The sequence below is a fragment of the Nematolebias whitei genome, chromosome 1 (genome assembly GCF_014905685.2).
Source record: "Nematolebias whitei isolate Nwh7 chromosome 1, NemWhi1, whole genome shotgun sequence".
Classification (NCBI taxonomy): Eukaryota; Metazoa; Chordata; class Actinopteri; order Cyprinodontiformes; family Rivulidae; genus Nematolebias; species Nematolebias whitei.
The window spans coordinates 59,137,216-59,155,735 of record NC_056498.1 but is presented as its reverse complement, the minus strand read 5'-3'; the positions used below and the strand labels follow the sequence as shown (position 1 = coordinate 59,155,735).

Below are 18,520 nucleotides of genomic sequence, written 5' to 3'. Positions count from 1 at the left end.
GACAAAGTGTGCGCTCTCCTGCATGCAGCAAAGACTGAATACTTTAATAAAACAGCTGCTGTGACCTTGTTCCTATGTCAGCGAGCAGTTCCTGTCTCACATAATTACATCCTCCTCCATCACTTCTCAATCCCCTCTCTTTAAATCAAGCAGGTAAAATTAATCTTACTCTCAATGACGGAGCATGCCTCTTTAATTCAATAATTAACATCACAACTGAAACTTTAAAATTATGACGATGGCCCTTCTTCGCAACCCTGCGTCTGCTGGTAATCCAGGTAGTTCACTTTACTCCAGAAGCCTCAGGACACCTCTGGAGTCATACACCTCTTGTGTTCTGACAGTGTGGCCAGTCCCTCAGAGTGACTTCTGAACCCAGATCGTTCCATCTGAGCCCCATAAGCCTCGGGGCCCCGTCCCGGTATGAGGTGGCAGAAGACCGGGGAGAACCCTGGGGAGAACTGTGAAGAGGAACATCTCAGTGTTCTTCTGGTGCTTCTTCTGAGTGGAAAGCACCTTGGAGGCAGATCGAAACCAACCCCCACAGAAGAGTTACTTGACACAGACTTTGTGTAGGGGGAGAAAAAGCTGTCACTAACTGATTGTTGCATCGTGATTTTATTAGAGGGGTGGTGGTGGACTAAAATTAAAGAAGAAAATAAAAATAACTGTATTCCGTATTTTCTGATTTAAAGAGGAAACTGCTGATGCTGAATAGGTGAGGGATGGAGCCACAGCTGCAGAAACACTGATCAAGCCTGACCTCTAGTGGTCATAATACAAACTGCAACACAGCTGTGACGTTTTGTTGTAAATACAAACTGATTAAAAATACTCCAGTTTCTGCAGCTTTACTAAAATTAACTGCACAATTTCAGTCAAACCTGAATGTTAGCAAAATAATCCATGAACCAGGGAATGGATATGAATAAACCTCTATCAGGCAACAAGTTCAAGTAGGTTTATTGTCATTCGCATCACATGTGGTGCATGAGGTGGAACGAAATTGTGTGCACAGGGTCCCAGTTACATCCAACAATAGCAAAAATACAAAGTGTAAACATAAACAGTAAATAACGATACAGGAAATAGGCTAAATATAATATAATATATAAATATAATAATCCCTGAAGGTTTATCTACAACTGATTAACCTTTGGAATCAACCTGATTCAAGATGGCCACCACAGCTAATCGCCTTATTGTGCTAAAAATTGGTGCAGAAACAGTTAAGAGTCATCCCTAACATACACCGTTAAGCCATTAAGTATTAGACACAACCAGGTCTGTCTGTTAGCAAAATATTTCACGAGCCAGCAAACAGAATTTTATTAAACTTTCAGAAATTAAAAGTTGGATGTACAACTACAAATGATTTAACTTTTGAAGCCAACCTGATTCAAGATGGCCGCCACAGCCTACTGACCTTAGCTAACATAAAAAGGACAATTATTTTGTTGGTTTTAAAGATATTGAGCTAAAATTTGGTGTGGTAGTAGCTGAGTCATACACAACTCAAACTTTTCAGTGCAGACTATACAAGCTCTGTTTTAAATTTAGGCATACTGGTGGGTGATATGCATTCCTTTCAGGGACAAAAGTTTTGTTTTCTAATGTACAAAAATACTATAAAGTACATTGTAGGCTTCAGCAATTTTAATATGTTTTTAGATTCTTTTCTTCTGGCTTGGTTCTTGTTTCCATGTAAACAGATCTTTTGTGTGTGTCCTGGGAAACATGCTGCTCACGGAGTGAAATGATCAAGTTTGTCAGATTTTTTTTAGTAAAAACTAAAGAAAAATATATAAAAAGAGAAACAATAGTATATCAAGATGAAAAATAAAACTCCACAAGCATGTTTGCATTTGATTAGTGTACCTTTTGCTTTCCCTTCCTGTTCGTCCCCTTGTGTCTCACCATGTCCTTTTGTTACTTTCCTTTCATCAGCAGGTCTCCTTCACACTTTGTTCTGTCTCCACCCTTCCCCTCAGAGAAAGCAGAGCTGTTGGGACATGCTGAGCAAAGTGTAATAGTTACTGTCCTCCCTCAGGGTGGGGCTCCCGGGGCGTGTGTGTCATGTTTGACTCGGGACATTCCTGTGTTTATCATCATCTCTGTGGGCCTGCAGCTCAATGAGGTGACAGGACGAGTATAAACACACTCGGGAACATTATGTGCACGAGGACTTCAGCTGGATTTTAAGTCTCTTAACTGGGAATTTAAGTTAAAATCTTTGAATTTTCAGATGTTTGTGCAGCATCTTATAAAAAGCCGTATGCACTTTTTTTATATGGATTTGAAAAATTGTAGCATTTTTATACATACAATATTTTTCCCCACGACTTGAGATTTTATCTTACTTTAGAAACTTCCTTTCAATAAAAACAGAATTTCATTTCTTCAAAACATAAAAGGGCTTTATTGCATATTACAACCAAAACTATTCCACAGAGCAGTAGAAAATAAAACCAGCAGGGCGCTTTCCGAAGAAATCGCTCTCAACTACGGCAACGTATCGACATACAGTAAACAGCTGGTGTTGAAAACTGATCCCCAATTACAAAACGCTTCTTAATGAATACCAGCTTACATGAGAAAGGGCCCAGCTGGGTGACTCCATTAACAGTTCTTCAGAACTCCTTTATTTAATCTCTAATAAACATGTCTGAGCAGGAAGTGACACGAGGAAGACCGCATTAAAAACAAGACCGTCCAGTTCGGATTAGGTCAACACAGTATAGGTTAAGGCACACCGTGGAGTGATTATATATGTGTATATATATTTAAAAAAAATACTTTGGTCTTTTGTTTTTCCATCAAAACAGCAACATCTAAGAGACATTAAGATTTACAAGTACCAGGTTTGACACAAAAATACACAGATAACTAAAGAAAATACAACATTGTGTTCCATTTCAACCAGATTTGACATCATTAAACAAGGCAGCTCATATTCAGTAGTGTGTTGCCTGGAAAAAGTAGCCCCCTGAAATAATTAAAATATATTAAACTGGAATAAGGTCATGGGGAACGAAATAGCACTTAAGGGCGTTTCTGAGTAAGGCAAAGTTTGACGCATCAGAGCGAAGAAATAAAAACCCTTTTCTCATTTGTCATCAATCAAATCCCGACACCGATACTCACTAAAATCCTGCAAAGATATACCTCATTGGTAATATTTTTAAAAAAAATCTCGATGCAAAAAGATTCAGAAAATCCATAAAAAGGTGCAAACAGAGCTGTTAAACCGAGTCTACGCTCAACAATCTTACAAAGCAACACGAATGCTGAGGAAGTTCATGAGAATAACATGAGAATATAAAACATTCGTTTACGCATCTTATGCAAAATCTAGAGTCCAGATTGCTTATCTGTGAGGGTTAAGTGCACTTAGGTGAGACTGCATTCTAATATTTAGTGTCACTAATAATAAAAACCTGTTTTAAAGAAGCTGATCTAATCTAAAAAAAATATCAGATTAGTGGATTAGAGCTGGCAGGGGAGGGATATTTCCTTTGCTGAAACATGTTTGAGGTGTGACTCAGTAGATCTTTGGTGAAACGGTGCAAGGCAAAAACATTTCAGATCCAACAGAGTAAAAAAAAAAAAATGGTGGAAATAACTGGAAGTGAGCGGGGCTCTGTCTTTAGGAAGAAGTGTAGAAGTATTTAATCTTCTCCATTCCGTTCAGTTCATCCTCGTATCGTGGCAGACAGCAGAAGAGGATGGAGCAGCCGAGGCAGAGGATGGTGGCGCCCCAGCCGAACCCGTAGGCCCAAGTGTAGTAGTACTGGCCCTCGAAGATCCTCTCGTTGAAGTTGACAGGGTAGATGATGAGAGCGATGATCTGGATGATCGCTGCAGACACACACACACAACGCACAAGATGTGAACACACATCTATAAAGGATAAACCTCAACGGACCAGAGACGTGGTTTAGACCCAGCATCTTCAACAATTATGGGTTTTACTTAAGTATGATGAATTCCTGCCTAAATGTAATATTCCCATCTCTCCTGGACAGTATGCTAAAGTTTTTGGTGCTCTATCTTCAGAAATCTGCAGGGCTCAGTGTCACCAGGTCCAGACTCGCTCCTACTCGCTCCCCTGCAGACAAAATGTCTCAACTTTCTACCTCACAGCAACAAAACCTCTTTCAGACCGAGGTCGGCCGTCATCTCCCACTGGAACCGTTCTGGAGATGATGTGGCTGGCTTTTTGCTAAATCTTTTTCTTCTCATCAGTAAGTGTCAAACTCATACACAGCCTGCAAAAGAAAACCATAAAAAGTTCTAATCTGTCATAGATATGAACTTTCCTTTCTGTGATCTCTCCCACTCATCAGCTCTGGCTGTGACCTCTTTCCAAAGGGTTATGGCAACATGTTTGTGACTATACGGACTTAAAAATACATTGCCTAACTGTCTGTTACTCTGGAAACATGTCATATTTAGATTACAGCAAAACATAAACACGAGTCCAACTTAATTCATTTATAAATTGCTAATCATCAAGGCCAAAATCCATATACACAATTGCATTTTTTTTTTAAGGAAATAATCAGTTTAGTCGACTTTCTGATCGAGTTTGCGCAGTACATGCACTTAATTTGACTTTCTACTAATCAGCAGGCACAAAAAAAACTAATGTTCTCATTTTGGAGATCGTGATTTAGGTTCGACTTGTATGTAAACTTATGGACAGGACTGGATAAGCCATTGCGCCTTCCTGCTCCCGTTTTGGACATTTTTGTTTACAGAATATTTTGGTGGAAATATTCATGTTTTTTTTGTTTGTTTGGTTGAAATTATAACAGTTCAAAATGAAGGAAAAAAAGAGAAAAAACTGTTTCTTTAATGTTTTCTGCTTATGTTTATCATTGTTTAATTTGACATTATTTATATGTACATATGTTCAAACCCCCTGGATCTTTTGTTCTGTAATTTTGTAACTAAGGTTTTATGTTTACAAAAAAAAAAAAGCCAACAAACCAGGGAGGGTGATCAGTTTGAGATCAGCTAGTAGTTGTCATCAAGACATTATTAAACTGATTTCACTTCTTTTTCACCCTATAAATGATCCACACTTCCTTGTTATCACTATTTCTTTTAACGGATGATTGTTTATAGTAATTTATGTTAAAATCATTTTAAAAAATAGCTAAGAAGACAGAGCTTTTTTAAGAGTTCCCTAGAAGTTTATTTAATATTTCAGACTTAAGATTTAGGTATTTTAAACCCCTTTATGTATTTGTAACTTTCATAAATGTGTGTCACGGGTCACATATTTTCCTAAATTGTCTCTTTAACTTTCTTTAACCACTTTAATTACCATGACCCCCCCCCCCCCCCACCTCAAATAAATAAAATTAATTTCAGTTTATTTACATAAACAAATAAATAGGCAATTTACAGTGAGAACCACAGAGGGACTCATCAGAAACAAAGTTAACATGCCACACAACAAGATGTCATATTACAGCCATGGCTGTTGCTATGGCAACCTGATTGCAGTGCAGAGAGAATGACTAACAAAATAAAATAATAAACCTACAGATTTGGATTATTTGCTGCACTGGCCATTATTCTAATAAAAAATAGAAAACAATCCTGCTTTGATAGAGGTAGATTTAAAAAAAAAAATCTGATTAGTTCTGATCAGTTTATATAATTTATTTATCAATATTTTTGTATTTGGACTCTCACAAACTAGACTGAAAGAATTTTATTGTGCAATAAATTTGACACATTTGCTATTTTTATTACAAAATCTTACTCTACTTAATTATTGTTTGCCAACATGAACGACAGGCGATAATGTGCATGTGTGCTGTGTTAGCAAAATATCGTATAATTTACTGGTTGGATTTTAATGAAACTCATTAGATGTACATTTCTGCCTCAAGATCTGGTTTCTCATCAACATTAACAACGTCTTTATTTAACTTTTATTTTACCAGGCAAGACATTAAGAACAGTTTATTTACTTTTTGATCTGGGATCAGGAGGGTTAGAAAGTGTGCTCAACACAGTAAAACCATACTTTTTTGTTTGAATAATGTTTTTTTTAAAGCAGATATGCATGTTTTTTGTTTTATGTGCACGCTATAAAAGCAAATACTGTATTTTTCGGACTATAAGGCGCACTTAAAATCCTTAAATTTTTTCTCAAAAATCGACAGCGAGCCTTATAATCAGGTGCGCCTTATGTATTAATTCTGGTTGTGCTTACTGACCTCAAACTGATTTTATTTGGTTATTGTGAATGAGGTGACCAAAGTTTGACTTATTAGTTTTGTTTCGCTCAATGCGCCTTATAGTCTGAAAAATACGGTCAATGACTTCATTCTTAGTCCTGCTGACAGTTGCCGGCGCTGTAGCGGCAGGGTGTGGGAAATATCCTCACAAGACGGTGTCAAGAGTTACACAGAGTTTATAAAATGTGTGCGACCCATTTGTTGACAGACAGCGCCCAGTGCTGCCACCACACACAATCTGAAATATAAACTGTTCTTTTTGAGCCCTCACACCTTCAAAAGACGACATGACAGCAAAAGAACGGCTTCACCGTTTCCCTCCATCTCAGCATCAACTTTTTTAATTCAGGAGAGGTTTTAGTGAATCAGCTAATTTCTTGATTTTGCTTCAGTTCTTCGTCAAGTTCCAACTAAATCAAAGGTTGTGGCTCACTGAGGTCTGCTGGGTGCCCCGTCAGTTTCACAGTGATAAGCTGCATGATTACATGTCTGTGTTTGTTCTCACGCTCTCTGTGGTCACATAGACTGAACAAGCCGTTGCTATGGCACCGTCATAAGAAACTGGATCTGGATTCTGGTACCATTTCTTTTATGGTTGGCTCATGATCGTCATTATTTTTTTATTCTGCTGAATTCTGACATTACATTGATGCTCTTCGTTCCCTCTTCCTGATCTGGATGTTTCACCGACCTCCAAGACTAAATTTATTATTGAGCAAAACCCTCAGGTCTTAAACTATTTTTGACCTTCCACCTGTAAAACTTTTCTAAATTAATTTGGTACCACAATTCAGGCTAAACGAGTCTTTAAATAGAAAAGATATTCTGAAAACCCCATCCAACTGTATAAACACCACCTGATCGGAGGAATCCCATGACCCTGAACAGGAACAAGCAGGTAAAGAAAATCGATGAATTGGTAGAATTTTTTTTTTAAAAAACGTTACTGAATTTATTCAAATAAAGTTTAAAGTTTAATATGTTGCGCTTAAAAGTACAATAAATGCTTCATCTTTATTTATCCTTGATAAATCTGCATTTTTTTTTTTTATTTTTTTTTTAAAACAGCGATAAAATGAAAAGCAAAGTCGAAACAACTGCACGTCTTAATTCTGTAGCGTTGCGGAGCAAAATCTTCGTTTGGTTTCGACTACACTTTTTGTTGTCTTTCCGCATTTCTCCATTAACAAAGATCTCAAAGACCTAAACCAAAAGAGTCTGCCTTCATGTAGCTCATAAGTTTCAGTACATATTAAATGTGATGAATGTGGTGTTGGAGCTCCACCTTTAAATACTAGACTGTTCTTACATTAAACTCTTTTCAACCTGATCAATGAGCTTAAAAGGTCGGGAGGTGAGTTACACACGGTTTGGAGCAAACTGAGAAAATCAACACAAATCAACGGGTGCAGCTCAGATTCAAACAAAAAACAAAATAACCACCTTCTGAGCCACAGACATTTTTTAAAATGTATTTTAGTACGTGGCGGGTGTAGGAAAAAAAAAAAAGGTCTTTGTGAGTGCCTCTGAAGCTTACCAACAAAAACCAGCAGTCCTCCTGTGGCTTTAAGCAGACCAATGTTGACGGTGTCGCGACACAGAGCCACGATGGAGAGGATGAAGCAGAGGATGAGGATGATGAGGCCGATGATCATCAGAGCAGCCACAACCTGGGCCCAAGCTGGAGTAAAAAAAATTAAAAGACACAAATGGTCATAATGTTATCACCAAAAGTTAATGCTTAGCAGAATTACCATTAAAACATATAAAAAACTTTTGAGTAAGAACAATAAATTATTAAGTAAAAGTGTTCAGGGAAACAACTGTAGCCTTGATCTGTTGGCTGTTAAAATAACTTTGCCCGTTAAAACTACAGCAGACCAGGTTGCGGCGGAGGCCCCGAGTTTTACCAGACAGGCAACATTTAGACTTCCTGCTAGTGTCAAGTTTTAGGTTGGTTTAAATTATTATTTTTTTTTTTAAAGCACTGGGTTTACCACGGAGCTACATTTGTCTTTATGGTTAATTGTGCTTGATGTCAGCATTTGACAACAAAAACAAAAAACTGTGAAAAAGCTGAAAATACGATGCCATACTAGAAGTAATACTATGTATAAAAAGGTACATTTTGTTTTTATTTTGACACAACACCATGGTGGAAAAGCAAGTTAATGAGAGTACTTGAGTAGTTTCTATTAGCTTTAGTTAGACAAGACGGGTGTCATCCTGCTGAAACACCTTTCGTTCTGCTGCCAGGGTGAACTCACTGAGGCAAAGGAAGAGTTTCAGTGTGACACACAGCTGCCGCTCCCTGAACGCCTCGCGGCTGCTCTGACATTGGCTTGTAATTATATATACATAAAGCAAACTTCGAACACTTAGGAAAACTCTGGTGCAGCTACGACTCATGTTTATTTTGATTCACACAGGCTCCACTATCATGTCGGAATAAAATGCTAACATTAATGTTGAAGTACGTTTTAAACGTTGAATTCTAAACACCCAGGATGGGGATCAATGCAGTTAATCTCGTTCTAGATTTCAAAACAACAAACAGCCAGGACCTTAAAGTGTCTTGTCAATACGCTGTTCCAAGATCAGTCCACACCCTTAAATTATTCAGAGCCGTGTTCCTGGATGCCTTCAGGTCATGCCAGACTTGCCTCAGCTGGAGGCATTTTATTCCACGGGACTACATAGAGCCTGTTCGACTGGATTAATTTTACCTAGTCATCTAAAACGAAAGCCTAACACCTAAAAACAGGTTTTTTATTTACTCGAAAACAAAATTATTTATCCCCGATGTGTCTGACTTGTGAAAAATAATCTGTATCTTGCCTTGTCCTGATGCATGCTCAATAATCCAGGTGGATAAATCTAACAAGGTTGAGTAAGGCCCTCTGGACAGTTTCGTCTTTGCTGAAACACTTTGTTTATCCAAAAGACTTGTTCAGTCTGAGGCGCTGCAACAACAAGGCCCAGCACAGAAGAGCAACATCATCTGGCCAGGACTCTGGGGTCTTCACTCATCTGCAGGGCAGCAGTCACCATCAGGGATGAAGATGTGCACATTGATAGTGAGGCATACTGTTTGAAAGAGTGAAGGAAGCCATATTAGTGGAAAAAAAATTCCATCATTAAATAGGGGTGGAGGCCTCCGTGTTCAACTGTCATCCTCTTTCAATGCTGTTATTGCTAATTTCACTCAGCCCTCTGTGAATAGCAAGCAGCCATCAGGGTGCTAACAATCAATTGTTAGGCTGATGGTCCCCCTTTTTACATGTGAACAACTAGTTCTGGATGCCACAACGAACTGGTTGATCCACTATGAGAAGGTGCTATTTGTAAGACTGGGTTTGTTGCTCAGACTGAAGAAGTCTTTTGGATAAAAGGCAAAACATTTTAACAAAGAAGAATCTGTTCAGAGGATCGGACTTAACCTTGTTAGACACATCTTGCCTTGTTTGTGTTGCCACTCAATGTAACTTCCTGTCTTCAGCACAAGAGAAAAACCTCTGAATCTTAAATCGGTGAGAAGCAGCTTTCTAAATAAAACTTGCGCCACATCCGCCCTGGTTGACAAGTTTCATTCGACAAATAAATGTAACCCAAATAATTTTGCTTCGTTGTAAATTTTTGTACTGCCATTTCTCATCAAAACATAATAGGTTAGTTAGAATTATTTATCCAATACAGTGCAAAACAAAAAAATCCAAGCTTCAAATGATTCAAGAAGTTGAAAAAATTAGCACAAAACAACTAAATTATAAAAGTTGTAACAGTTACACACTTCTTATTCCCTTCCCATTTAACGCTTGGTTGTATAACTTGTAAATAAAGAGCAATAAGAACAAGTTTAGGTTGAAGAGTTTTTTGTAGTTCTGACATAAATAACTGTTTCTCATGGATATTGGTAAAGAACAGATTAACGTTCTTGGCTTTACGCCTTCCAGCTGTTCCACATCTGTTTTCTTTTACACAATCATTTCATACCAAACACCCAGGAATCTGCAGCTATTAACTTCTGTAAACACAAATGCATTTCTAGTCTTCCCAAACTGACTCGGTCCAACATTATTCCTGGTTGATGCGTTTCAAAAACATTTAGCTCTAATTTTACAAACTTTCAGATCTGGTCTAACGGTCACACACAAAATACCAACTGAGCTTCAACAACAAGAACAAACTTTTTTTTTTGTGAAATATTTTCAGAGCAGTCAGAGGCTCATACTCACTCATGAATCTATACAAGTCTATAACTCGGTCAACTTTACAGATGTTGAGCTAAAACTTGGCGTGGCTGTAGCAGGGAGTTATACCCAACACATATTCTGAGTGCTAACACATCAAGCTAGAAATTGTACAAGACTTCGCACTAAATTATTTTCAAGATTTGACCAAAAAGCCTACAGTTTCTCAACATCTTGTCCCGTCTTTTCATAGTGCTGATTGTTGAGCTTTGGTCATTGTACAGTAGTCCCTCATTTATCACGGGGTTTAGGGGACAACGGCCCCGCGATAAGCGAAAAACTGTGAAGTAGGGGTACAGTAGTCCAAGTTTCACTCCCAATCTCCCTTCTTCTGTGTAAATAAACAATTTAAATTTAAATACTGTAATATTTTAAATAATGGATTTTTTTTTTTTTTTATATATTACAGTATTTAAATTTAAATTATAGAGAGGCGCAGGACAGCAAAGCCCTTCATGCAGATGCAGCACAGAGCAGAAATTTACTTCTTGATCATTTACACTGTAACAACTAAACACTGACGTTCTAAAATGATTAAAAATAACTTAATATGTTTATATTTTGTAAACATGTCGATTTTACGACGTGACAGACTTTAAATTTTAAGTTTGAAGACAAAAGTCGATCGGTGCGGCTGGACAGCAGAGAGGAGATCATGACAGGCTGCAGAGGGAGCTTCTCTCTGCACCTATGGGCTGCACAAAGGTGCAGCACGTGCTAAATCTTTAAAATAATCTATTTTAAATAAACAATCCATGCCGCTCAGGTGGCTCATCCATCAATGTCCACTCTTACTTTGAATAAAACGTGAAAGAGCGAGTCCACGAATGTCGAACAGCGAAGTAGCGAGGGAATACTGTACTGCCGTGATTCTCTACAAGACGTAATTTCAAACATGTCTGTCGAGAGGGTCAGAGTCCATCAGATGTGAAGATCTGATTTGGGTGATCGGTTGATTTAAAAACAAATATCAATTCTGGACTTGGGATGACTCAACGCTCACCATTAGCAACTTGCACTTCCAGTTGTTTTTGCTGCCATGGCACTCTTGCCACATACTAGTGTAGTCAGACTGCATCTTTGTCCATGTTACATCCTGACTAGGCTTACTGTGATAATGTAAAAAATAATGGCGAACAGCAGCAGCCCCAATAAATTCCATCAGCTGAGGCACTCATTTGACTCTAAACTTCAGAAATTATAATAATAATAATAATGTCATCACAATGTCAGCACTGTATGTTTCCATACAATGGCGAAATTAGTCTCTGCATTTAACCCATCCACCACCAGGTGGTGCAGTTGCAGTAGGCAGCTATTGAAGGCGCCCGGGAGGCATTTTGGGGATGAGGTGTGCTGCCCAAAGACACCACGTGATGTGCAGTGACTGGGGATCGAACCTGGGACTTTTGGGTCCCAAGCCGGCTGCCCTGCCTCTACACCATCTATTAATTATAACTGTAGCTTTTTATTTTATTTTAGACATAAGTATGTAAAGACCAAGGTGAGTGATAAGCGGAAAAATATAAAGAATAGAGACAATGTAGGGTGGCTCAGTTGGTAGAGCTGTTGCCTCTCAGCGAGATGGTCATCAGTTCAAATCCCGGCTCAGGAGGGATCTTTCTGGGTGGAGTTTGCATTAGGGGTGTAACGTACACGTGGGTGTATTGAACCGTTACGGTACGACACGTTCGGTTCGGTCCACCTGCGTACCGTTTCGGTTACTTTTTCACTCATTAAATTTTATTAACGAGAGATTATGCGCCACGGGTGTTTCAGCGCGGCGCTATAGTCTTGCAGCACGCGTAGCATTAGCAGCCTAGCATGTCGTTGCGGTCTCCTGTTTGGGAACATTGTGGCTTTCTTGTTAAAAGACAAGTGAACAAATCCAAAGCTGCGTGTCGACGTTTCATGGAGATTGGATCTGCCGCAGGCAACACGTCTGACTTGTTAACGCACTTGAAACAACATCATCCGAATGTGAACGTCTCTTCTAGCAGCTTGTTGCAAAGACCGATAGCAGCAGCATTTAAACAACCGTTATCAGGTAATTCAGATTAGTCCAGAGCAATAACACAAGCTGTAGGAGTTTTTAAAGCTCTGGATCTACGTTTCTGTTGTTGATGCGCTGACCTTAAAGTTAGAGCCCCGCTACGACATCCCATCACGTCAACGCTTCAGCCAAAAAGTTGTAGCAGCACTTTATGAAAAAGATAAAACTGATCGTCAACAAGCCCTGGACCAGATTAAAGCCCTGTCACATGATGATGATGACCGAGAGATTCAACCACCTCTTAACAGAAATGATGGCCGTTCAAGAAGAGGTATTGTTCTTTTATTATTATTATTATGTAATTAACTTTTTTTTAAATTATTATTATAATCTTATTAACCCCCCCCCCCCCCCTTTTTTTTTTACCTCTTTGTGTTTTATTCTAGTCTGGGACAGAGATAGCAGCTGAGTCTTCCTGTTCAGAGAAATCCACCAGAGATCACCTCCAGCTAAGAAGTCAGTGATGAGTGAACTCTGAACTTTTCCAGGGACCTGTCCCACCTGTGGGAGCAGGTCCAAGAGGTTCTGAGTAATGAGGCCAAATACAGCCACACTGCAACATTAGCAAAGCTCTACCTCTTTATTCCTGTACTGTTGTTAGTGAGCGGTTTTCACCACCGCTGGAGATGATGTCACTGCAACTAGATCTATGATTTTGGCAGAAAATGTGGACAAGTTGGTCTTTTTGGCCAAAAACTTAAAACTTCACTAGTAAGATTGTAAACAGTCTGTTGCTGCTTATTGTTCTGGTTCTGACTGTTATTGTATTTATTAAAGATTTTTGTTATTGTTAGTATAGTTTATTTATTGTAAAGAGTGCCGTTTATTTAAAATATCATCCAAATGGGTCGCTTTTTTTTTTATTTTTATACAAACGTATTGTTTACTTGGCGACTCAAAAAGGAAGAAGTGGGTAAAAGATAATGGATGGATGGCCACAAAGTGGCGGTACAGTTCAATTAATAAACAGTGATCGACAATTACGGCTCATTCATGGCAGTGTTTCCCGTATCACTATTCAAGGACGGCACCGTGCCCTGTCGACAGAACTGAGCACCCCGCCTACCAAATCACCCCCCACAACTCCACCACTTCCAGACGGGAAGCAGAGATTGTAGCAGCCCAGCTCAGACTCCAAACCGCGCACAATACAAAATAGCGCTTTCCCCACTCGATAGGTCGAGAACAGACTGCATTAACGTAGCGGTAAGCTAACCAACCCCCACGCGCAGTACAGAGATGTAGCGCTCAGCTTCTCCCCGGGTCAACAACTGCTGCCAATCATGTAGCGCGTCCCTCCATATGCATTACGTATTCATGTAGGAGAACAAAACATAGGCACATATTCATTTCAAAAATACTTTAATTGTAATGTATTTAATTGTAATTTAATGCCTAAAAAAAAAAACAAGATTGTGTGTGGGCTTAGCATCTCAATTGTGCAGAATTACAAGATGGCAGCACACCTAGACTGGATCCTGCTGGATTCAGTTTAGAGCTATAAAATGAGTTGAGATGCCATCGCATTTTTATGCATTTACGGCAAAAATCTATCTTTTTACTTTTTTTTTGCACAGCAGACAGAACTGAATCAGACTCATGTTGCCAGCATGAGTCACGTTTACAAAAGACCCTAAAGATGACACCATTTTGGAAAACTTATTCTGTGAAGCTTTGCCTGTTTAAACTATAAAAACCCTCTCTAATTTAAGGACAGAAGAATGTTTCACTGGTGTTAGATACAGGACTTCCTTTCAAGTAATTTATGTTTGTCTCACCTGACCCAGTTATTTTTGGTCAGGCAAAGAAACCGTCCACCAGGGTTAGCCCGTTTACAATCTGCTGATCAGATTTTGGTTTCATGAACTACTTGAGGAGGGTCGCAATTTATTGTGATTGGCCTTGAAACAGTTTCCTCACATCTGACAAAAACTAGCCTTGAAAATGACGTTGAAAGAAAGTGCTACAATTAACGAGAAGAAATGTGCACCAGCTGGACTAAAAGGTAAAATATACAGTGTAGCAATGATAGTTTAAAAATGTTTCATAAGATGTAAAAGCAAAATGGTGTGTATTATAGTTCAACATGAACTCTTGCTGATTTTTCTTTACATTAAACGACAACAAAAAAATCCTCTTATGGTGAATACTGCATCCTGCCAAGAAATTTGACAACCGTCATGCCATGAATCATCTTGGCTTAATCATAAAAACCTTTTGTCTATCACAAATTTACATATTTTTCTGAAGGCACACCCATTTTAAAACAAGGATGCATGTTTGTGCGTATTATTCACAGGAAAGCTGCAGTTCCTGGGCCTCCTCCCACATGAACACTTTGACGTTACGTCTCTTGGAAACAGTTCCTGCACGCACACACGTCTACCGTGTTCGTTTCCTCGGTTGTTGCACTCGTCCTCACAAGTATTTGGGAACCTCAGAGGGGGGAATGCATTTCTTATCCAGCCACTGTTCTGCTGGCAGCTGTGTTCATCTTTTGTTCAACTGCAGCGGGCCTCCATGAGACTAAAGGAGGCTCGGTCAAAACAGCAGCTCAAAACACACAAAAATGTGATTTACAATAAAAACACTTTAACAAAGTCCAGAAGAACCCTGCAGAACATCAGCAACGTGTTGTTTTCAGTCGTGTGAAACTGGTTTGATGATGAGGCGCTATGAGAACTACATTAAAAAAACATTTGTTTTTAATCAGTGTTTAGCTTAACCCGATAATGATGTTTGGACTGTGCACTGCTGCTGTCATGGAGCAAAGCACTGAACCAAAATTTGAACTACAACAGCTGCTAACGAGGCTTTGCATTATTTCCCACAATTATTGCTCAGAACTAATACGTTTGTGTACAATAAATAAAATAAAATAAAAAATAAAAAACCTTGTGTTACCTTTAGCTAGCCTTTCATTACTTATGGTTCACTTTTTGGTAATTCTATAGTTTTATTTTTAGCTTTTGGATAGTATTTTGCTTTTTTTTTTTTTAAATTAAAGTAGTTTTGCTCCTTTTAGCGTTTAGCTAGTGTTGTGCTTCTTTTAGCCTTTCGCTAGTGTTGTGCTTCTTTTAGTCTTTAGCTAGTGTTGTGCTTCTTTTAGCCTTTAGCTAGTGTTGTGCTTCTTTTAGTCTTTAGCTAGTGTTGTGCTTCTTTTAGTCTTTAGCTAGTGTTGTGCTTCTTTTAGCATTTAGCTATCCATCCATCCATCATCTTGCCTGCTTCTTCCTTTTCGGGTCACTGGTGCCCATATCCAGTAGTCACTGTGAGAGAGGCGGGGGACACACCCTGGACAGGTCACAAGTCCATCACAGGGACACATAAAGACAAACAACCATTCACACACTCACTCACACCTGGGGACAATTTAGAGTTACCAATCAGCCAAAGCTAGTGTTTTGCTTTTTTTTTTAACCTTTAGCTAGTGCTGTGCTCCTTTAAACCTTTGGCTAAATATTAATCTTCTTTTGAGCTTTTAGCTAGCATTCGGCTACTTTTAGGTTTTAGCTAGGGTTCTGCTCCTTTAAAGTTTTAGCTAGTGTCCGGTTCCCGTTAGCTTTAAGCTAGTGTTCTTCTCTTTATACCTTTTAGCTATAGTTATGCTCCTTTTTGTTCTTAAGTTACCATTTTGCGTGTTTTATCTATTAAGTAGTTGTTCCCGCTTTTAGCGTTTAGTGTTATGCTCCTTTTAGGTTTTAGCTAGTGTTCTGCTTATTTTAGCTTCTGTTATGCTTCTTTCTGTTTTCATTAGCATTTTGCTTCTTTTAACTTTTAAGTAGTTGTTCCTGTTTTTAGAGTTTAGTGTTATGCTCCTTTTAGATTTCAGCTAGTGTTCCGATTCTTTTAGCTACCGTTCTGCTCCTTTTAGGTTTCAACTAGATTCTTACTCCTTTTAGGCTTTGGCTACTGTTCTGCTTCTTGCAGCCTTTAGCCAGTGTTCTGATTACTGATTTTTCAGCAGCTTTCAGCAGAAAAAAGACTGTCAGCTTGTGCGCTCAGATGATTTATATGCCCAAGAAAAAGAAAGTTCAGCTGATCATTTCTGCACGTTTGTGGGAACATGTTTTCGCCCTGCAGATCCCAACTTGTAGTGACCCACCTGCAAAAACGAGCTGAGCGACTTTCCTCGAGTCTCATGGAGTGTGATGTTACCGGCGCACTCTGAGCAGGACACAGACGTACGTTCTGTTCACACCTTTTGTTCAACATACGTGAGCGTTGTCACTGAGTTACGCGTCTTTGACTGGACCTCTTCACTGCAGCGCCTCATTAGCAGTCTGTCTATAAATATCTCGGTGCACAAAACAGCCGTCTGAAATCCTGTTTCCCATTTGCCTTCAGGAAAAACACCAACCTTTTTTCTAAAATCTTGAAATGTGCCCGAGGCGTTTTGCTTCTGTAGCTTTAGTCACATTGAACAAACACATGTTGCTGTCGGAGCAGTTTTACATGAATGGGTGTGAAGCCATTTTTTTTTTTAAACTATTGCTAAATTCTTGGCAGACAGCTAAGAAATCTTGTTTGTTAGTAACAACAAAAACACATGAATGGGAGTTTTAAATTATTCCTTTTAGCAGGTTAAACGCTAGCCTGTAATAACACAAACATCAAGACATTTGGATTACAAACTTTTCTACAAAAAGACTTTAATCAACTATAGACTAATCAGCCAACACTGAAGCAGATGGAGATGTAGCAGCTGCTGCAACATTTTTTTTTTTAAAAGCAAGATTAATCTTGTATTTACTATTTACAGCTCCGCAAGCTCTTCAAAGTGTTGCTGAATCCATTTTTACTTAAATTAAGTGATTACTGTTATATTTTGGATCAAAAGGAACACACATTTTGTTGTGATATGTTATGGTTGCCCTGACTCAACCTGTACTTTTTAAATTAAATCATTTGTATTTAAAGCTTTTCATTCATTCTGCTGTATTAAAAAAAACAGTTTCACACAATCTAAAGCTGGAAAAAAGGGTTAAACCACAGGACAAAGTGAAGAACTGTTGTTTTACTTTAATATTTGACTTCTTCTACCTTGGATGTACAAACTAACCTATAATGAGTTGGACATTTTCACAAATATATCAATTTCCACTCACATTATTTCAACTTTAGGCCAGAAACTTGGCTGTTTGGGTCTTTTTATACACTCTACAGCCAGGTTAAAATAAATACCAGTGAAGAGCAAAGTTCACTGGGCCTGGCTGACTGTTTACAGGCCTCCCTCCTCACTCTGGATGATTTTGTTTGTGGGGGGGTTAAACCACTTGTTCACTTACGGAGCTCCATGAGAGTCCTGCAGTCCCAGTTGTTGTTCCTGCCCCGGCACTCGTCCCACATGCTGGCGTAGTGGGACTTGGCACCATCGTCCTCGACCCATCCGGACTGGGCCGCCACGGCGATAATGTCGAAAATGACGGCGAACAGCAGCAGCAGGGGCAGGATCCACCTGCAGCGAGGGTAGGCGATCCCACAGCGGAACATGTCGGGCGGTCGGGACCGGAGGAAGGCGGACAAACTGAGAGATTACGAGGCGAAGTCTTTTAGGAGAAACGAACCGTCCGAAGGTGAAAGTGGAGATTGAAGATATAATAATATTGTCGGCCCCACCCGAGAGAGAGAGAGAGAGAGAGAGGGAGGGAGAAGTCGTCCAACCTGAACCTGAAGGGGTTGGGCCCTGGGTTGGTTCGAACCGAGCCCGTTGCCTGCGGGTCAAATTTCAGGGGAAAAAAAAAAAAAACCTCCCACGATCCACAAGGAGCACGTTCAAGCCCGAACCTGAGAAATTAAAAAGTAAAGTTGGAGTTTTAAATTGAGACGAGCCAACAAGTCTGTAAAAGTCGAGACGTAACGGAGAGACACTTTAGAAGAAGAAGGAAAAGAAAAAAACAGAAAGGTGACGTAGTACGCAAAGTCGCCGCAAGATGGCGGCACAGTTAAACCAGAGCCCT

The 18,520-nt window shown here is 39.2% G+C and overlaps 1 protein-coding gene across 1 annotated transcript; it reads right to left on the bottom strand.

Moving 5' to 3' along the window:
- Positions 1-2,399: 2,399 nt before the first annotated feature.
- LOC119418601 (p53 apoptosis effector related to pmp22) lies at positions 2,400-18,169 on the bottom strand. Its single transcript, XM_037685922.1, has 3 exons — positions 17,849-18,169; positions 7,795-7,938; positions 2,400-3,858 (listed from the first exon to the last, which is right to left on the bottom strand). Exons 1-3 carry the CDS (start codon positions 18,051-18,053, stop codon positions 3,647-3,649), a joined length of 561 nt encoding a protein of 186 aa, XP_037541850.1. The 5' UTR covers positions 18,054-18,169; the 3' UTR covers positions 2,400-3,646.
- Between the last annotated feature and the right edge of the window lie 351 nt (positions 18,170-18,520).

What these genes read in the sequence shown, in the direction of transcription:
- LOC119418601 (XM_037685922.1), bottom strand. Translation starts at nt 18,053, where the DNA reads ATGTTCCGCTGTGGGATCGCCTACCCTCGCTGCAGGTGGATCCTGCCC. An exon ending in CAGGACTCTCATGGAGCTCC is followed by an intron (nt 7,939 to 17,848) that starts GTAAGTGAACAA and finishes TTTTTACTCCAG; the next exon opens with CTTGGGCCCAGGTTGTGGCT. An exon ending in AGGACTGCTGGTTTTTGTTG is followed by an intron (nt 3,859 to 7,794) that starts GTAAGCTTCAGA and finishes GTGTGTCTGCAG; the next exon opens with CGATCATCCAGATCATCGCT.